Source organism: Heptranchias perlo, chromosome 10, assembly GCF_035084215.1.
Source record: "Heptranchias perlo isolate sHepPer1 chromosome 10, sHepPer1.hap1, whole genome shotgun sequence".
Classification (NCBI taxonomy): Eukaryota; Metazoa; Chordata; class Chondrichthyes; order Hexanchiformes; family Hexanchidae; genus Heptranchias; species Heptranchias perlo.
In genome coordinates this window covers 29,124,034-29,145,695 of record NC_090334.1, presented here as the reverse complement: position 1 = coordinate 29,145,695, position 21,662 = coordinate 29,124,034, and the positions used below count along the sequence as shown (strand labels likewise).

At 43.4% G+C, this 21,662-nt stretch overlaps 1 protein-coding gene across 1 annotated transcript in view; it reads right to left on the bottom strand.

The window, feature by feature from the left end:
* aqr (aquarius intron-binding spliceosomal factor) overlaps nt 1–21,662 on the bottom strand; it is a 77,230-nt gene that overhangs the window by 17,553 nt on the left and 38,015 nt on the right. Inside the window, exons 23-27 of the mRNA XM_067991382.1 lie at nt 13,127–13,196; nt 12,884–12,994; nt 11,114–11,223; nt 5,128–5,263; nt 540–749 (exon numbers count right to left, since the gene is read on the bottom strand). Coding sequence (XP_067847483.1) covers nt 540–749; nt 5,128–5,263; nt 11,114–11,223; nt 12,884–12,994; nt 13,127–13,196 — 637 coding nt within the window. The remainder of the gene's footprint in view (nt 1–539; nt 750–5,127; nt 5,264–11,113; nt 11,224–12,883; nt 12,995–13,126; nt 13,197–21,662) is intronic.

The window sequence follows — 21,662 nt, the reverse complement described above, 5'->3', positions numbered from 1 at the left end:
GCACCAAATAATAATGTTTTGTGTTCCTCCTCTCTTCTCGCCTTCATCACTGTGAATCGTGTCTCTTTATAGTAGGTTTGCACATTTTAAATCTGTTCAGAATTTTCAACAGTATGTAATTGATAAATATTCCTTCAAAGAATATAACAGGCTCAGCATACTAAGCATAAACTTGCAACAGCAGCATGGTCGTGATTTTAAATTATGAATTATGGACTGCAAGCATGATTTTACCTGAAAATTATGGCGTGCTTAAGAAATAATCAGTATCAGCCCATGGGTATAAGAAAGGAGTGGACACTAAACAAACAAAGAGATCAGTCACTTTTTTGGGTGAGGGGCGCCCAGTTCCAAAATCCCTGGTCTCTGTGTTGTAGCTAATGCCATTTTTGAGGTTAGAGTCAGTAAAACAAAAGAGATGACATTTTCCAATCATTATATATTTAATGATAAAGCAGGCAATAAATCTTGGAATTATATTCAGTTATCAACTTGAAAATGGCACAAGACTTTTTACTATTCTTAAAAATGTAACCTACCTCCAGCTGCGTAAATATTTTGTTGATATGCCTGAAACAACCTTCAGCTATTTCCATATCTTCTTCGTACGACTGACCTTTAAAAATAGGCTGGGGTGCATTTGCAAAGTATTTATGGAATGGAAAATGCTCAGACACTGTTGTAATATCACCAGACTTTCCACTTTTGGCCTTTACTTTGCTGAGATATTCTTCCCAGCGTGACATCACCTGAATGAAAAAAAAACATGTACAGATATTCTTATATAGTAAGTATTAAGAATAAACCTGAGCTTCATATTACTTATATGATAATAATTCTCAGATTTAAACATCATAAAAGTAAAATAAAATTCTTCTTATTTTAAATATTAAATTGTAAATCTACCATTAAGATTATGGTGCAGTTGGGTGGTGTGCTTCTGAGATGCTGGCTTGTACTTATATTTTCCTTAGACACAACCGTCCGAATTTTTAAATAGAGGCAAGGAACATATGCAGAATGAGGTGAAAGAAAAAAAGTTAGGAGAGTCATCCTGGATCAGTGTGAGGTAACTCCCAACTGTTAAAGTAATAGTAAAAACCCTGGAATAAGAGGGAGGGGTGGCGGGAAGGGAGAAGGGGGAGGGGAAGGGAGAGGGAGAGGAAGGGATATATAAATATAAGACAGAGTATGCATGAGAGCGGGATGAGAGATCACGAGCGTGTGTGTGAAAGAGAAAGAAAGAATAGACAGAAATTTATATACAGTTTACACGGATCTGTACACATCAGTTGTACTGTTCATTTTGCACTGGTCGTCTTGTTGTCTCCAGTGGGAGAAAATTTGCATCTAGTTATCTAACTGTCATCATTCAGGACACTCCAAACAGTACTGTAAAGGAGCTGTTGTTTGTGCATGTTCAACTCAGTATTTCCACTTTGCAGATGTCTTATCCTAATCTCTAATGCAACACATTGTGGTTGCAAGATGCCTATTTTCTGTTGGTTCTAGTATCATGGGGTCGAATTGATCAGTATAACAGAATTGAAATGTACTAAATATAATATAAGCAGAGCTGTAAGTACTGTTTAAGACTAATAAATCAATTTATACCCACAATGTGTAATCAAAACAGAAAACTATATTCAGTGAACAACAAACCATATGCAAATGTAATGTTCAATAAGTTCAGTATGTTTGTATCTTGGATTCATTTTCACATGGATTAACTTGAAAGAAGTTATCCTGCAGACATTAAATGGTGCGTAGAAATGCTAATTTAGATTTTAAAAAATACATTTTTACAAGTGCTGGATCAACTTCAAAAAGACAAAATAAATGAAGCTGTGATATCACAGCTTGCTGGCATATACAGGTTTGAACTTGTTCGCTGAGTATAGTTGGAATTGAGAGCCTTAGGATAACAGGTCCTGCATCAGCTCCAGTTGGATTTTTCTCAACTATGAGAAATCCAAAATTTCTCAAAATTATTATAGCATTTTGAAAGGAAGCTTGGACTAGCTATTTTTTAAAGGGTAGATATGAAGACAGTACTTTGTACTGATGGTTCAACAGAGGAGTAAACTAAATACTTCTTGTGAAGGTCTTTGCGGTCCATGGTCACGAGCCAGTTCCCTGGGATTGAATAATGCTCGATATCTTTTTGAATATTTTTTCTCCTGTGCACGAAACTGCTCAAAGCCTCTAGGTCTAGGATGGGCCAAATTCTCAAGTCTTTTACAGAGAGAATGAAGGCACAAGAATAAAACCCTGCATTTTAATGGTCCAAGAAAACCATTTTATGGCCCAAGGGAGAAGATTCTTTACTTCTGAGATAAAGCTTCCTCAACAGATGGACTCTCTGATCTTCCCAAGATTATTCCCCAAATTGCAACAAAATTTTGTAAGCGATTCCCCAATCACAAATTCAAAGCAAAGTACATCATCTATTATCTGCTGCTATCTATTGAACCTTTGGAAAGATAGATATAAATAAAATCACTGCTAGGCATACCATAGCAGAAACCGAAACACAAGGGGCTGTTGTTTGGCTCATTGCTGGTTTCCATACTTGGGCCTTTTCAACCCAAGTATGCAAAAACCCTTGCTGCATTGAAAAGGACCTTGTTTTCTTTAGTTTCTTAACAGCAACTAAAGTGAACAGGCCCTTTAGTTTCTCAACAAGAACTAAAGTGAATAAGGTCCATTTCAGAACAACAATGGTTCTCCTTCATCCTTAGGGTACCCCTGCCATGGGACTTCATATCCACCCCATCTACCACCAGATCACTATTGTTGCAGTACATATGATCTACATGATGCAACTCACCAAAATCACCTTCAACAGCACTGGACTCCCTTGTGATTTCTACCATCAAAAAAGAGCAGCAATGTCCTAGTGACACCATCACCTCCAAGTTCCCCTCCAAGTCACATAATGTCCTTAGTTGGATATATATCGTCATTCCCTTATCATCGCTGGGTCAGAATTCTGCAATTCGCTACCTAAAATCATCGTGGGAAGCACCGTCACCACAAGGACTGCAGCGGTTCGAGGAGAAGGCCGACCACCACCTTCTCAGGACAACTAGGGATGGGTAATAAAACGCAGCCTTGCCAGTGTCGCCCACATCCCAAGAACAAATATTTTAAAAAGCGACTATCTTCATTTCTAAGGTGCCCTTAGAGAATGTGCAACGCAACATCCTTTATCAAGAGGATGTAAGCAAAAGTCTGTTTTCAGGAATGATTTCTTGACCGATAATCCTTCCGAGGAAGCTGCAGTCCTGAATCTGTGCAATTTGGTGTTAACCTATCAGAGACAAAGGGGATGAGAACAAAGGAATCTGCGTGGTGTTGACCAGCTGGTGCCATGCAACGTCCTTGGCCCAACCATAGTCAGCTGCTTCATCAATAACCTTTTCTCCAACATAAGGTCACAAGTGGGGCTATTAACTGATGATTCCAGTGGTCAGCTCCATTCAAAACTCCTCAGATAATGAAGCAGCTCATGTCAGCCTACAGTAGAAACTGGACAACATCCTGGTTTGGGTTGACACATGGCAGTTAGCATTCATGCCACATAAATGCCAGACGATGACCATCTCAAACAAGACCCAACCACCTCCCCTGGCCTTCAATGGCACTGCCAACAAGTCACCCACTATCAACATCCTGAGGTTACCGCTGATCAGAAGCTTAACTGGACCAGCCATATCAATAAGGTAGCTCAAAAGCAGAGAAGAGGCCGGGCGCTCTGTGACAAGTAGTTCATTTACAAGTCAGGAGTGTGATGAAGCGCAACATCATCCAGGGCAGAGCAGTTTGCTTGATCGGTGCCCCTGCCACGGGACTCAATATCCATTTCTGCCATCACTGGCACACTGTAGTGGTAGTATATACGATCTACAGGATTTACTGTAGCAACTCACCAAGGTTACTTCGACACACCTCCTAGCCCCACGACCTCCACCAATGAAGAGCAGCAATGATCATGGGAAGACTATCTCCTCCAAGTTTTCTTCTTAAGTTATATACCATCTTTTTCCTTCATTGTCAATGAATCAAAATTAAGCAATTTCTTACCTAACACCATCGCTGAACCACCACAGCAAAAGGACTGCAATGGTTCAGAAAAGGCTCACCAACACCGTCTCAGGGCAACGAGGGATGGGCACTAAATGTAGCATTGCCAGCATTGCCCATATCCTGAGAAGAAATTTTTAAAAAATACCAGAGGATTGAGTCAGGGCTTCAGACATCCCCAGGTTAATATGTAGATTGGAAGCCAGACTCTGATTGAAATATTGGTTACAGCTTCCTTACCAAAAACACACCTGTCCCTCCCTACCAAGGGGCCATTTTAAGTAATGAACTGGTTGAGACTGTGAGTTGCAAGGGATTCCCAGATCTAAGCGTTGACCCAGAAAGGAATTTAGAACCAAACCCGGTTGAGGCTTGGCAAAGTGCAATCCAAGGAGCACTTAATATGTTCTTCAGTGAATGTACTGTCCAACGCCAGAGTATTTGTGCTCAGATTATGAGCTGTGCTCTCAGACTCCACATGTAAAACATGTAGGATAAAAGAATACAATTCTTCCTTGATCACTTTTCACAGCCAACCTTTTTAAAAGCTGGGAACATACAATACATATTTCAAAATTATGCAACATGAGAGCATAACTGACAATTTTTTTGATGAATGTCTGTTGGTGGAAAGGGCTGATGACAACAGGTGCAAATACTCACATTTTGGCTCTGGTTCTGACTAAAGCAATCATTAGAGATGATGGAGGCTCTGCTTTGAATGAGTATGACACTGGGTAGAACATGCTTGCCTTAAATGAAGAATTAGTTGCAAGAAAGAAAGGAATAAAAGGGATAATGTCCTTGAGATTTCCCCTACTTAGATGAAAATCCATTGCTTTGTGTCTAAATAAAACACTCAAAGCCAAATGCAACCTACCATTGCCACCACCACAAGTCATCAAAGCAAACTTTTGAGGCGTATAATTGTTACTATAATATTAACAGAAACAATCAAACTGAAAACGATCAAATGCTCCCACGCCTACGTAGCAGTAAATTTGGATACACAGTTATTTTTCCACACTACAAATGTCTTACCTGATAGAGGTAAAAATGTCCAGCTGTTTCACAAGTGTATGACACATCTCCAGGAACCCCCAGACTCTCTTGCAATCGTCCTACTTCACGCAACAACTCTAGCCTCCGAGCCAACACGTAATTTACACGACCATACCTAGAAAACAAATTGCAAACAAACCCGGTTGCAGATCCTAGACATTTTATGGTCCACACATAAATTAAAACCCAACATACTTACATTACAATCAAGTTCATGTGGAACTATTTGCACTGTATTACAATTCATGATTAAATGGTGAAATTGGCCATATTTTATTCGAGAAAATATATTTCTTTTTCAAAATTTTAGACTGGAAAATATAGAATCTTTAAAAAGTCCATAAAATCAGAAGTTAGTCATGCATCACCATAAAAATCATGGCTTTTATTATGCGAAAGCAATTCCTTCTAATGCATCAGCATGGCTCAGATGGTTTTACTCTTGCGTGTAGATTCAAACCACATTCTATGATATAAGCACATAATCAAGGCTGACACTCCAGTGTATTACTGAGAGAATGCTGCATTGTTACAGGCATCATCCTTCAGATGGGAAATTAAACCTGAGGCCCCATCTGCCTGCTCCAATGAAACAAATGGACACTAAAGATCTATGGCACATTTCAAAGCAAAACAAGAGTTCTCCTGGTGTCCTGGCCAGCATTCTTCCCTCAGCCATTACCACCACAAATAGATTAGCCGGTAATTCTGCTAATTATTGCATGTGGAATATTGCTATATGCAAAATGGCTACCATGTTTGTCTTCATAACAGTCACTTCAAAAGTAATTCATTGTATGTGAAGTGCTTTGAGACATTCCTTGGAGATGTGACAACATGGTATATAAATGCATCATTTTACTATTGTTTTGCATCTATAACAAAGTATGATGTCTGGAGTGTGACATTTGTTCATGCTAGATATAATATTTTTACTGGGCCGGATTTTGCTGTAAAAATAATGGTGAGGCTAACAGCGCTCACCGTTATTCATGTGCAATTTGGACAGTAACTTCCGGTGACCGCACATAAGCAGTTAAACGCGGAAATCCAGAAGTTTCTGTATGAGATGCTCCTCCAAATGCTGTGCAAAAACAACATCTCATTGTCTGGCTCCCCATTCAAATGTATTGAATGGTGTAAAGTTCATGTACTTACCTGATAGATACGAACTAAACTTCCCAAAAAGTTAAGTCAAGTCATTTCAAGTCTCAGTACCACTTTAACGGTGTGGTAAGTCTTAATCACTGCCAAACAACATTTCTGGCACTGAAAATTAACTTTTACATGTGTGGAGACTCATTCCTTCAGATTTTAATTATTGCTAGGCACTAAAAATAAATGTAAATACTTTTATTTTACTTTTTCTTTCTGTCTCTTGATTCAATCTTTCTCTTTATTTTGCTTTCTGTACCTGATTTGACATTGAATTCACTATTCTAACTTATACTTCCTGGTTCTGACTGCGCTGTTATTAATTATGCTTCAATCTGATTGGCTAAGGAGATACACGGCTGCTTGCTCTGCTCACACGGGTCTCTGATGCCCTGTAGAGGGAGTTGTGCTATTTGGATTTCTAATTTTCAGGCACTTGCCCATAGACTTTCTATGAGCTTTTGCACGGCAAGTGCAAGTCTAACAAAATGGCCGTTCACAGTAAAATCCGGCCCAATATATTAAAAGTAGATCTCCTGTGCTATTGCTAATAGTAACTCAAAATAAGTTGCTTTATGCTATGTAATATGCAATATTATCAAGGTCATTGATTTACAATGATTGAAAAGTCAAACTGCACCATTACGGATTACTGTAGGAGTGCTAATGATATTTGAGCTTAATTCTATGATTATATTTGTGTGGCAACTTCAGAAAGGGAGAGTCTCTCTCTCTCTCTCTGTTTGGCTCTTTTCAGGCCAGCACAGAGGACATCTACAGTGTCAGCTAGTTTGTTGCCAATAAATGTAATAAGGTGGTCACAGATGCATTATTCAGCAGGGCCTATGACTTCATAATTTTTTCCCCAACAAACAGCGCCCATGTGAGAAAGCAACACAATTCTACAGAACTGCTGGCTTTCCAAGAGACCATGGGCTCGATGTTACCAGGCCTGCGGGTTTCCGGCGGGTTGGGTTTCGGGAGCGTGGCCAACATGCTCGGTGAAATTAGTGGGTTGCCCGCGCGATCGTAGCAGGCAACACACTAATAGGAATCAATTACCTGCTCCTCCGGGGTCCACGCTGCTGGTCTGCGCGTCGGGCGGGCTGCGCATGTGCAGTACGATCTGTCAGCTGGAGGCTCTCTAGTTAAAGGGGCAGTCCTCCACTGACAGATGCTGCAACCAATGGAACAAATTTCAGCATGGAGCAGCCCAGGGGAAGGCTGCTCCCAGTTTAATGATGCCTCACCCCAGGTATCATCAGATGGGGTGAGGAGGAGGGCGAAGACAGAGATCTTTCACCCGGCGGGCGGGAGGAAGCGGCCAGCCTCTGCCACCAAGAAGGCCTGGCTCGAGGTGGCAGAGGGGGTCACCTGCGCAACCAACATATCGCCCACCTGCATACAGTGCAGGAGGCGCTGCAATGACCTCAGTAGGTCAGCCACAGTGAGAAAAACGAAGTCTTTCCCCTACACTCCATAAGCCACAACACTGACCCAACCCCACATCTCCTTTGGCACCGCCAACACTACTCTGGCACATCACCCCTCATACCCACTCAAACCCCATCCTCATCTTACCTCCACCTACTCACCTCGCCAGTACTCATCCTGCCACTAACACGCGACCCAATCCTCATACAATCTCATGGCTCTATCCCATACTCACCCTCTCGTGCATCTCCCTCACGGCCAGCCTCACTCAACCTGCCACAGGGCATGCATCACATATGTGCAGTAGGCAGCGTAAGGCAAATGTTTCGTGAGCATGAAGGGGGTGCACAAGGGTGTCGGAGGGTTTGCCATGGGTGTTACCTATATTGAATTTCAGAGCTACAAACAGCACACATTATATTGGCACCACCACTGCCATGTCTCCACGCATCCTGTCTGTTGTGTCCAATAATGCCCGCTCCTGGGTGTCACTATGAGGACCCACCACTGATGCCACCCATCGTGTTACTGCAGAGTAGGTGCAGGTGTATTTGCAGGGCTCTTCTGCGCAGACCACTGAGAGACATCGGCGGTGTAGCCGGCTGCACCCTGGAAGGATGCGGAGGAGAAGTTGTGGAGGGCAGTGGTGACTTTGGCAGCGACAGGTAAGCACTTGGTGCTGGGGCCAGCCAGGAGCAGCTTGGCATGAAAGAGCCTGCAGATCTCCACGACTACATGTCGAGCGAATCTGCGCCTCCCTGTGCACTGCTGCTCGGAGAGGTCCGGGGAGCTTCGCCTCGGTCTGTGGACCATGTGGCGAGGGTAGTGCCCTCTGCGATGCGTCTCTCTCTGCGGTAGCCCTCCCTCCTGCTGTGCAGGTGGGCGTGCAACAACACCGTGTTGGGGGGCTCCACGTCTCTGCGGCGGACCGCGTGGACTGCGAGGCTGCTGGGGCTGGTCATGCTGTTCGTCCTCCGAGGGTGTCCACGCACCACCCATCTGGCAGGTGTTGGTCTGAGGGGTTGTGCAGGGTAGGTGGGTGATTCCTCGGACTGGGGCTGCGGTTTCGTGTCGGTCTGTCCTCTGGCTTGGCGGGGGGTGGTGGGGGGCAGGGGTTGCCCTATGTGACGCGGTGGCCTCCTGCGTGGGTGAGGGCTCTCCCCCGTGGAGTGCACCTTGGCAGCTGCCACAGGCTGCTGGCTGCAACACGCCTGGTTGGAGAGAGACTGTTTCCCCCAGTGTGTGAAACAGTCTGCAATGCAGGTAAAATCTCACACTTCCTCTTTTGACAGCTGATTCAGCTCATTAACTGACCTCAACAAGCAAGGTAAGTACTCTCAAGTGGAACCCCGCTGGCTTTAATTGCCTGCGGGATTCCCACCAGCGGGGGCCACGCACGCAGCCCCGCACGTCATCGGGGAACCCGGAAGTGGTCGGGATCGCGGCACGATCCGGTCACGTGACCTCATATCGGGATTTTTGGGGCCCCCCCGCTGGAAACCCGCAGGAAACCCGACCCTAAAATCGAGCCCCATGAATTAACTGCCTATAACCAGGTTTCCGCTCAGGTCCTTGCTGTTTCCAATGACAGAAAAAGCAGTTTTTAATCTCAATATGGACATGATATGTAATCACCTGCACAGCATCATGCAGGACATCAGCTTTCCAAAGTTGTCACACTGCCTTCATTATTTGAATGGGAATAAAGAGTGGAAGGATCACATCAGAGAGACTAAGGCTATGCTATGCAACCATGGCTCACAACACCCAGGCACTAATGAAGGACAGCAGAGCGCAGATTATTGAACCAGAAGTATCAAACACGCCACTGGTATCTTGAAAGCAGTGCTTCACAAGTTAGACCCAATTGGGGACAATCTTACAGTACAAGTTTCAAGAATAATCATCTGTAGCATCATCCATAACTTCACCCTTAAAAGAGGCGTAAGCAAGCAGCTCAATGACCAGAATGGCAAAGCCATAGAAGAGTAAAAGGATGAAAATGCCAATGAAAAATTAGCAATGGTACCAGCAATGCAGCAAGGAAGGCTCAAGCGACAGGCACTAATTACAGATGGCTTCCAATGAATGCTTCTGAAACACCAGTTCTTAAAAGGGGCAAACCATATCTACCAAATAACCATAGCCAAAAACCATCTTGTCCTGTTTTTATACTGGAACAGAATAGATAGTTCTGTTGATGGCTTGTTTGAAGAACTTAAGAACATAAGAAATAGGAGCAAGAGTAGGCCATAAGGCCCCTCGAACCTGCTCCGCCATTCAATAAGATCATAGTTGATCTTCAACTTCAACTCCACTTTCCTGCCCGATCTTCATATCCCTTGATTCCCCTAGAGTCCAAAAATCTATCTCAACCTTGAATATACTCAACGACTCAGCATCCAAGCCCTCTGGGTAGAGAATTTCAAAGACTCACAACTCTCTGAGTGAAGAAATTCCTCCCCATTTCAGTCTTAAATGGCCGAACCCATATCCTGCGACTATGCCCTCTAGTTCTAGACTCTCCAGCGAGGGGAAACAACCTCTCAGCATCCCTGTTAAGCCCCCTCAGAATCTTGTATGTTTCAATGAGATCTTCTAAACGCCAGAGAGTATACGCCCATTCTACTCAACGTCTCCTCACAGGATAACCCTCTCATCCCAGGAATTAATCTAGTGAACCTTCACTGCACCGTCTCTAAGGCAAGTATATCCTTCCTTAGATAAGGAGATCAAAACGGTATGCAGCTCTCCAAATGAGGTTTCACCAAAGCCCTGTACAACTGCACTACGACTTCCTTACTCTTGTACTACAACCCCCTATAAAGGCCAACATGCCTTTTTCCCCTCCACAGGACATTTAATCTACAATTCTTCACATGAATAACATAATGGAAATCATAAATAGACTTTTTTTTATAAATACATATAAAAAACAAAATAATAACCAATGAAGATAACTGAAACAGCAAGTAATCAAGAATTGGATCCATAATACAAGTTAAACTTTTGAGAGTGCAGATAAAAAGTTTTATTCCAGTTTATATAACAGGGGTTTCAGCAAAGTCTGCAATATAAGAACTTCCTTACCCATTTGCACCAAGTTACTTTGAAGGCCATTTTCCTAAAATTAGACATTGATTTCAAGAAAACATTTTATGTAGTCTTTATTGCATGGCTTTGCAGGTATATACCCCAATGCTTTTTCTTCCTATTCTTCTCGTTCAAACTTAATGGACGGAGTGGAGTGTAATAATAGGATGGAGAAAAAATTGGGGAAAATTCTAATCTGACAAATTTATACTGCATATATGTCAGTATAAATGTCAGATTATAATTTCCCCATCTTATTGTTACACTCCACCCAGTTTCTCACCTGCTAAAATCCTTCTCAGTCTCCAGCTCCTCCTCTCCATGACCCAGACGGAGAAGGTGACGTTCATCAATGTCCAGAGCCATGATCTTCTCAAACAGCTGATTCAATGCCTGTAGATTGACAGTAACAGAAGACTCAGTATTTAGAAATGAGAATAACTTTTGAAAATACTTTGAACACTTGCTGCAGTGCATGAAAAAGAACTTATTTTGGTAGCACTTCCATCCAACATGTAATGTCAGCCTGGCTAAAGAAGGATTGTCAACTCTGAATTGAACATTTCTAATTATTTCTCTGGAGCAAATCTGTCAAATGTTAAATGTTTTGCATCAATTTATCACTAGTTCAAAATTTGAAAATGATATATCTTATAGGATAAAGTGTATGATAAGTAATGTTTTTACAGATATGCAGGTTCATCTTGGGAGTTATCAACTTTCTTCTATATTATTTAACACACAACAGAAAAGATTGAAGCAATGAGTGGAATGTAACCTTCCGGGAGGTAGATTTCTCTTTCCAAGTAGAATTTTTCTTCTCATTTCCTCCATTTTAAATGGTTTCTTTTTTGCTCCATTTCTGTCATGTTAAGAATTAATAAGATTCCCTCTTAAAGTGGTTCACCCACTCCATTGTTTCATTTTCTTTTTGGGAGGTCTGTTGGATTTATTTTTGTTGTTTTCAGTTTGTCAACTTTTTTCTCCCTCCTTCATTTTGGACTAGATTGTTTCTCTCAGAAATTCTGTCAGGTTTCCTCAAGTTTCAGTACAGTTCAGATAATGCAAGGGATTTCAAAGAGGTACTGCTAAAAATGAGCCAGTGGCTACAATGAAACTTCACTTCAACACAGGTGAAAAAGGAAATTGCACACATTTCTGCATCATGACTTATGTAATCATCACACAAAACAGAAATGCTAATTAGCCATCAGCGAGTTCTGCAGTGTGAACAGAAGTGTATAAGTATAAATGGGCCACTAATTTCAAAGAACTGTTCAGTACATGATCAGGAAAGGTCATATTGATTTAAAAAAAAGTATTTTTACAGCATTGGGCAGTGTTCAACATTTTAGATATTGAAACATTCAAACTGCCTAGCTAAACTACAAGTTTGGAAAATACAGGAAATACAGCAAGCTGTGCGGCATACTGCCACGTCCTGTTTGTGATCTATTTTTGGATCCAGTCCAGACTGACAAAGTCTCTTTTCATTCTTGGTCATAAAGGTCGTACATAAATGCAGGCTTAATCTGGGTCCTACTGGGAATTTGCCCAATCCACATAAACAGATCAGATTTGGCACAAAACAACAACCTCACTTACAAAAGCCGTAAGGATGGCTGACTTAAAATAAAAATCACCATGCTTATGCAGCTGGGGGTACTCTTCTGAAATTAGGGTTAGGCATGTTGTTTGGGCAGAACAGAACGCACTTTACTGTGTGCATGGTTGTGCTATTCCTGACCAAGGAGTGCTCCATACTGACACAGTAGTCAAAATGGAAAAAGTGCACATTATGTGCGCATTCATGAGCTAAGTTAAAAATGGGTGATTTTTTAATAAATCATGTTAAACCCATGACAAACTACAAATGAAAATTCCTTTTCTCAAGGGATAATTCACCTTTTCAGGGCATTCCACACAACATTTCTTCAGCAACTACAGTCTTACTAAGGCCTGTGCTACATATAAGTGAACATTAAAATATCTCAATCGGACGGAATATGATCCAAACTAGCACATAAGTTGTAGTTACTTATTGTGGATGTACCTGGTTAGAATGGGTCACAATGAGAGTCCTCTGCTCTGGGAAGTTGTGATACAGGTTAGAAATGATCTGTACGGCCACATCAGTTTTTCCTGTACCAGGTGGTCCTACCACCTATAATATAGAAACATAGTAATAAAGAAAGGGAAGAACTGCAGTAACATTAAACCCAACCCACAAACACTTGCTAAAATTAGGAAAAAAAATCTGAGGAAGTGAAAGCTAAAAGATTCCAAGATTTCTTACCATTGTTAGGCCTGGTTGCATGCCAGCCCGAATCGCTTCTATCTGTGTAGTTGTGAATTGAATTGTGTTCCTGCAATTAAAAAACAAGTTTGGATATACATGAGCAACATGTGTATATGAGCAATATACTTATAAGCAACATGTGTATTTCAATCATGAGGAAAAAACAAATATTTTGATTTACTAGATGATCGCCCAAAATTCAGGGGCTCACAGCTCCCTTGATTACCTCATCATGTACATTTCAGGACCTCCCACATCAAGATAACCTTTCATCGTAAAATATAGTCTTGCCTCCCACTCGCAGCCGTTCCTTGGTTATCTCATTGCTCCATTCTTTACTAATGCTATCACTGTTGCTAACAAAACCTATTTTTAAACCTAACTGTCTGAAATGTTTCCTTCCACCCTGATAGCTTAGACTTCTTAATACAGTTGACTGCTGATAAGGTGAATTCCACTTGTCCAAAGTAGTGTCTGACCTTAAGCAGGGGTGTGATCTTGTCCCTGAGGACTGTCATAGTATTCACTAGGAGTTTATTGACTACCTATACATAACCTGACGTGTGGCTGCATATCATCACATATCGTCACACTCTGGCGTCAGTTGAACAAGTTGAATCGGTGCCTACAATTATTGGAACAGGAGAGTCAGGACCATGTTCGAAAGGAAAGGAGCTAGTAACATATCGTCCTGTTGGAACCTGTTACTGGTGCTGAAAACCACTTCAAATTAATGTGGGACACAATATTTTTCTGACAAAAGTATCAAGTAACAGGCTTATAGAAATACTCCCAAGACCATACAAGTCATAATATTCTGAAGTGCATATCCTATATTCTTTTTTAAAAATGCTTCAATGAGCAGCAAAGATGCTACAAGCCTAAAGTTAAAAACAATCCCATGTGGCAATAGCTAGACTCCAAGAATGGAAAAGATGACCATGTTCTTCAGGTGAGATGTTAAACCAATGCCCCATCTATTGGTGGTCATTAAAGATCACATGGTACTATTCGAGGAACAGCAAGGAATTCTCGTGCCCCGTCCAAAATTTTACCCTTAACCAACAGACTATCTGATCATTCATCTTACTATGTTTTGTAGGACCGACTTGTGCACAAAATAACTGCTTAATATACCCACATAATAGTAACTGCACAATGTAGTTCTTTCAATGTGAAGCGTTTTACATTTTTGCGAGATGTGATAAGGCACTGTATAATTGCAGTTCTTTCTTTTCTATTACTTTCTTCTATTTTAATCTAACCAAGGCACCCTTCTGATACCAATGTATTCTTCTCCTTGCCACAATCATTTCCCTATTATTTCCAAATTTCACATCTGTGCTGCTTCAGAGCAGAAAGTTTAATCAACGTCAAGACCTGTTGAGTGAGCATGTGCCCATGCTTAAAATTACCATTCTAATGTGCCTTCCTCACTGACCCTAATTCAGATGCTGACAATTCTCCCTTGACCAACTCCTGGAAACAGGGCTGGGAGGGAGCTGAGCATCCAGTGCCTGCACAGATCAGAAATAGGGTCACAGCCAAGTAACCGGACACAAACTTGGAAGCAGAGCAGAAGTGGAGACCAAAAGGAAGAAGAGCCAAGAGAAAAAGCAGAACAATTGTAGCCGGAAGATCGGGAATCTGATTAAAAGAGGTGGGATAAGAGTAAATGGAGCATCAGAATGAGGACATGATGAAAAGAAACCACACAGTAAGGACCAAAGCAAGGGAATGAGGTTAGGAACTGCTGAAAAAAACAATGAATTGGTGGCTGCAGGTGAGCCAGCTGCCATTACTGTATAAAATGAAACCTGCCAAATTCTCATCCATGCTGCCCTGTTTTTAACAGCGTTAAACAAAAGTCCTGTCAATTAAAAAAGGAGCAATTAGATGGGTCACATGGTTATCAGCCATTGAAATTGCTAGAAAACATCACTGACATTTGAAACATCACTTGATCACGATTAGCCAATGAGATTTTTTAGAAAATAACACTGAGAAAATTCAGGTTATTACTATTGGTCAATGAGATTGCTCAAAGACGGATAAACACCAATTTTATTGTAAACAACATTCAGAGTTAAGGCCACTACACACCCTGCACAGGTGTGCTCCAACTTCACAGGACATTCACCCCTATCAAAAGCACTTTTATTTGTTAAAATATGCATTATGTTCCACAATTGCAGTTGTCACTGAAGCATTTTTTAAAAAGTTGGATCTAAAATGGAGAAGGGCACTAATTTATAAAATGGCATTCTGCAGGGAAACAGAGAGATGATAAAATAAGTCCCTTTAATCCATTTGATGGCTGGAAGAGCCAGTTTGCAGTTGATAATGTGTATAGCTCAACAAACTGGAACATAGCTGACCCTATTCTCTCACATTTTCAAGCCATTAGGAAATCCAATATAATGCTTGAAATAGTCTGGGGACATTATAATAAAGAAGCTGCAATTTCTAACTGCAAGCCCAGGTGTGGAGTCTAAACATTTCCATTTGTTTGTTTACTTCAAAACAAGATGGCTGTAACAACAACAGCATGCATTTATATAGTGCCTTTAATGTAGTAAAATGTCCCAAGGTGCTTCACAGGAGCATTATCAAACAAAATTTGGCACCAAGCCAAATAAGGAGGCATTAGGACAGGTCACCAAAAGCTTGGTCAAAGAAGTAGGCGTTAAGGAGCATCTTAAAGGAGAGGTTTAGGGAGGGAATTTTAGAGCTTGGGGCCAAGGCAACTGAAAGCATGACCGCCAATGGTGGAGCAATGAAAATCGGGGATGCGTAAGAAGCCAGAATTGGAGGAGCGCAAAGATCTTGGAGGGTTTTAGGACTGGTGGAGGTTACAGAGATAGGGAGGGGCAAGGCCATGGAGGGATTTGAAAACAAGGATGAGAATTTTAAAATCATAACATGATTAACAGAAAAAGTCCCATGGCAATTTGATGCAAAGGTGAAGAAGAACATTAATGGAAAAAAAAAATCGCATACGTCAAATGATGAGATTCTTAACAGAGTGGAGGAACGGAGAGATTTAGGCTAGCAGGTTGACAGATCTTTAAAAGGTGGAGGTGCAGGTAGAAAATGCCAGAAAGAGCAGATGGGATTTTGGGTTTTATACATAGGGTCATTAGATGTAAAAGCAAGGAAAATATGTTGAATTTGTACAAGAAATTGGTTAGACCACAGGAATATTGTGTGAAGTTCTGAGCACTCTGTTGAAGGAAGGTTATTGGAGTCATGAGAAGGGTAAAGATAAGATTCAATGGACTGTTACAGGGAATAATAATTATAAAGACAGGCTCAAAAAATTAAGATTTCTCTCACTGGAATAGAGAAGGTTAAGGGGTATCTAATGGAGATGGTCAAAATTACGACAGGTTTTGAGATGATAAATAGTGAAAGATTGTTTTCACTGGTGACAAGTCAGTATCAAGAGGACATAAATTCAGGTTCATTACAAAAGGGGAAAAAATTACAAAGAAATGTTTTCACACTGTGGGTTATTAGGACTTGGAATCTTTTTTAAACCAAAGGTGTTTATTGGGGGAGAGACTATAACATCATTTAAAATGAAATTGGATAGATATTTGAAAAAAATATAAAAATACACAGGGAAAGGGCAGGGAAATGAGACTACAGTTGATACCTTCAATTGAAAAGCTGGCACAGGCACAGTGGGCCAAATGGCATCCTTCTGTGCAAATGGCATTTGCAAATTATTGAACATGGATAGCAGGATTCATTAAATGTAACTGGTTAGAAACCAAAATAGCCCAGTTGAGTCAGCACAAGTACAAGTGCAAGCTAAATTGGTGTTGACTATTGGAAATAGGGAAAATTGACATCATTTTCTTAATGCTACTAACCATCGTGCTCTGCTGGCTATGTTGTGTATTTTTCTGAGTATGCAGCTTATTTTGCTGAATTGTGAACTGTTAGCCTTTGACGAGTGTCTGACCCTTGTCACCCTCATTGTAAGGCAAGGCAGCTACGCGATAAAAGAGGAACAATAGTCCAAAGATAGCGATAAGACCGGGCCATGACAAGATAGCTAGACGAGTGCAGTCAAACAAACTGGCCACCTTGAAAAACAACCTTGCAAAGTGTCTTGTGGTTAAATGAGTAATGTTAAACAAGCTGACTTGAATTCTTTGAAAAACAACTTTGTTAATCTATAAGGGTCTTATGAATGTTGTTCCAGAGATGGTGAGAGTTTCCTGCCGGGGGAACATAAAAACCCAACATTTTTTGAGCTCAGCGCAGAGGAATCAGCGAAGACCGTCTAACCGTTGAAAGGACACTTAGCTGTCTGAAGATGACACCGCTGTCAGAAGAACAAGTGACTATCAGACTACCTCACTGTTGGAAAACTTGAAGCAACCACGTCGCCAACTTAATTACAACCTCTGCCCAGAGATCCAACAGAGTAATAGGGCTCGATTTTAGGGTCGGGTTTCCAGCGGGGGGGCCCCGAAAATCCCGATATGAGGTCACGTGACCGGATCACGCCGCGATCCCGACCACTTCCAGGTTCTCCGATGACGTGCGGGGCTGCGTGCGTGGCCCCCGCTGGTGGGAATCCCGCAGGCAATTAAAGCCAGCGGGGTTCCACTTGAGAGTACTTACCTTGCTTGTTGAGGTCAGTTAATGAGCTGAATCAGCTGTCAAAAGAGGAAGTGTGGGATTTCACCTGCATCGCACCGTGTTTCCCACACTGGGGGAAACAGTCTCTCTCCAACCAGGCGTGTTGCAGCCAGCAGCCTGTGGCAGGTGCCAAGGTGCACCCCACGGGGGAGAGCCCTCACCCACGCAGGAGGCCACCGCGTCACATAGGGCAACCCCTGCCCCCCACCACCCCCCGCCAAGCCAGAGGACAGACCGACACGAAACTGCAGCCCCAGTCCGAGGAACCACCCACCTACCCTGCACAACCCCTCAGACCAACAACGGCCAGATGGGTGGTGCGTGGACACCCTCGGAGGACGAACAGCATGACCAGCCCCAGCAGCCTCGCAGTCCACGCCGTCCGCCGCAGAGACGTGGAGCCCCCCAACACGGGGTTGTTGCACGCCCACCTGCACAGCAGGAGGGAGGGCTACCGCAGAGAGAGACGCATCGCAGAGGGCACTACCCTTGCCACAGGGTCCACAGACCGAGGCGAAGCTCCCCGGACCTCTCCGAGCAGCACTGCACACGGAGGCGCAGATTCGCTCGACATGTAGTCATGGAGATCTGCAGCCTCTTTCGTGCCGAGCTGCTCCTGCCTGGCCCCAGCAACAAGTGCTTACCTGTCGCTGCCAAAGTCACCACTGCCCTCCACAACTTCTCCTCCGCATCCTTCCAGGGTGCAGCCGGCTACACCGCCGATGTCTCTCAGTGGTCTGCGCGGAAGAGCCCTGCAAATACACCTGCACCTACTCTGCAGTAACACGATGGGTGGCATCAGTGGTGGGTCCTCATAGTGATACCCAGGAGCGGGCATTATTGGACACAACAGACAGTATTCGCGGAGACATGGCAGTGGTGGTGCCAATATAATGTGTGCTGTTTGTTGCTCTGAAATTCAATATAGGTACCACCCATGGCAAACCCTCCGACACCCTTGTGCACCCCCTTCATGCTCACGAAACATTTGCCTTACGCTGCCTACTGCACATATGTGATGCATGCCCTGTGGCTGCAGCACAGGTGGTGGCAGGTTGAGTGAGGCTGGCCGTGAGGGAGATGCACGAGAGGGTGAGTATGGAATAGAGCCATGAGATTGTATGAGGATTGGGTCGCGTGTTAGTGGCAGGATGAGTACTGGCGAGGTGAGTAGGTGGAGGTAAGATGAGGATGGGGTTTGAGTGGGTATGAGGGGTGATGTGACAGAGTAGTGTTGGCGGTGCCGAAGGAGATGTGGGGTTGGGGCAGTGTTGTGGCAGATGGAGTGTAGGGGATAGACTTCGTGTTCTCACTGTGGCTGACCTACTGAGGTCATTGCAGCGCCTCCTGCACTGTATGCAGGTGGGCGATATGTTGGTTGCGCAGGTGACCCCCTCTGCCACCTCGAGGCAGGCCTTCTTGGTGGCAGAGGCTGGCCGCTTCCTCCCGCCCGTCGGGTGGAAGATCTCTGTCTTCGCCCTCCTCCTCACCCCATCTGATGATACCTGGGGTGAGGCATCATTAAACTGGGAGCAGCCTTCCCCCTGGGCTGCTCCATGCTGAAATTTGTTCCATTGGTTGCAGCATCTGTCAGTGGAGGACTGCCCCTTTAACTAGAGAGCCTCCAGCTGACAAATCGTACTGCGAATGCGCAGCCCGCCCGACGCGCAGACCAGCAGCGTGGACCCCGGAGGAGCAGGTAATTGATTCCTATTAGTGTGTTGCCTGCTACGATCGCGCGGGCAACCCACTAATTTCACCGAGCGTGTTGACCACGCTCCCGAAACCCAACCCGCCGGAAACCCGCAGGCCTGGTAAAATCGAGCCCATAGTGTTTTGATCTTTGTGTCTAAATATGATACCTTTACATGTTTGATTTGACTATTAATGAGACATTGATTTTTTTAAAAATTCGTTCACGGGATGTGGGCGTCGCTGGCGAGGCCAGCATTTATTGCCCATCCCGAATTGCCCTCGAGAAGGTGGTGGTGAGCCGCCTTCTTGAACCGCTGCAGTCCGTGTGGTGAAGGTTCTCCCACAGTGCTGTTAGGAAGGGAGTTCCAGGATTTTGACCCAGCGACAATGAAGGAACGGCAATATATTTCCAAGTCGGGATGGTGTGTGACTTGGAGGGGAACGTGCAGGTAGTGTTGTTCCCATGTGCCTGCTGCTCTTGTCCTTCTAGGTGGTAGAGGTCGCGGGTTTGGGAGGTGCTGTCGAAGAAGCCTTGGCGAGTTGCTGCAGTGCATCCTGTGGATGGTACACACTGCAGCCACAGTGCGCCGGTGGTGAAGGGAGTGAATGTTTAGTGTGGTGGATGGGGTGCCAATCAAGCGGGCTGCTTTATCTTGGATGGTGTCGAGCTTCTTGAGTGTTGTTGGAGCTGCACTCATCCAAGCAAGTGGAGAGTATTCCATCACACTCTTGACTTGTGCCTTGTAGATGGTGGAAAGGCTTTGGGGAGTCAGGAGGTGAGTCACTCGCCGCAGAATACCCAGCCTCTGACCTGCTCTCGTAGCCACAGTATTTATATGGCTGGTCCAGTTAAGTTTCTGGTCAATGGTGACCCCCAGGATGTTGATGGTGGGGGATTCGGTGATGGTAATGCCGTTGAATGTCAGGGGGAGGTGGTTCGACTCTCTCTTGTTTACAAATTGGCATCATGTCCAAATCTATTACAAATTGGCAAGCTAGCCAGGAGGTTACTAATCAATGTTTCGTGTTGACATAAAATCAAACACTTAAAGGAAAAAAGTGCTTAAAAATCTCAGACTTAAGTTGATCGCAAAAGACATGAATTGTTCAAATTCCGGAAGTGAGGTTTAGTATAAGTGATCATGGCAAGTGTCCGCGAAATGTTAGAAAAGAAACTGAAAAAGGAACTAAGATGTTCTGAGGAACCCTTAGAATTAATCTCCAAAATAGTGGAGAAGGATGAGGCTTATGAGACGGCCATAGAATGGGTCGAGGATCAAGTTCGAAATAAAAAGATGAAGGTGAGAATTGGTAAAAGGACCCGTATGTGGACGGCCAACTTGTGTGCATTTATGAGTGAGGAACGTGTTAAACAGTTAAAAGAAGAAAATGGGAATCAGTTAGAGGAAACTAAGGGACAGTCAGATAAAAAAAGTCAGGGATATTAACAGTCAGATGAAAAAGACAGGGAAATTAAGAGACAGTCAGATGAAAAAACGTCTGACTGATGTCATGGCTATGCTGGAAAGTTTGCAGTTGGTGGCTAAAACTGCGACAGCACAGGGACTACAGAGTCAGAAAATATTACAAGAGAGAGATAGACTTACAGAAAAAAAAAGAGAAAACTAGAGTCGGAACTCGCCAACTGTAGAGGGGCTTTAAAAGGGAGATTACGTGTCGATCCATGAATTCGGTAGACTATACACGGTGTAAGTTAATGATTCAGGAGTTACGGGGCAAATTGGGCCGAAAAGGAGCTGTGGTGGCGGCTGTAATGTAAGGAGCCATAGGAGGAACAGAAGGTTGTAATGACAGTTGTTTCCAATGTCAAAGAATGGGTCATTACACCGTAGACTGCCAGAGTAACGTAGCACCCCCTGGCAGAGAAACAATGAGGGAAATCAGACCATGACTCTCCAAAAACCTGGAGGGGTCGAACAAAAATTAGATAAATTAATAACCCTCCTAACTACCCAACAACAGAAACAGATACAACAGTTCCAAGAATAGTTGAGAGTTAAAAGAGATAGTATATGTACAATGACCCAAGCAGGTGGTGATGGAGACGAGGGAAGGGTTGGCAGAGGAGAATGCAAACTATCGCTCCCCAGACAACACAATGACACAAGGAGCCAGTGATGAGAATAAAGTAGATTATGAAGGCTTAGGTGAGGACTGCGAA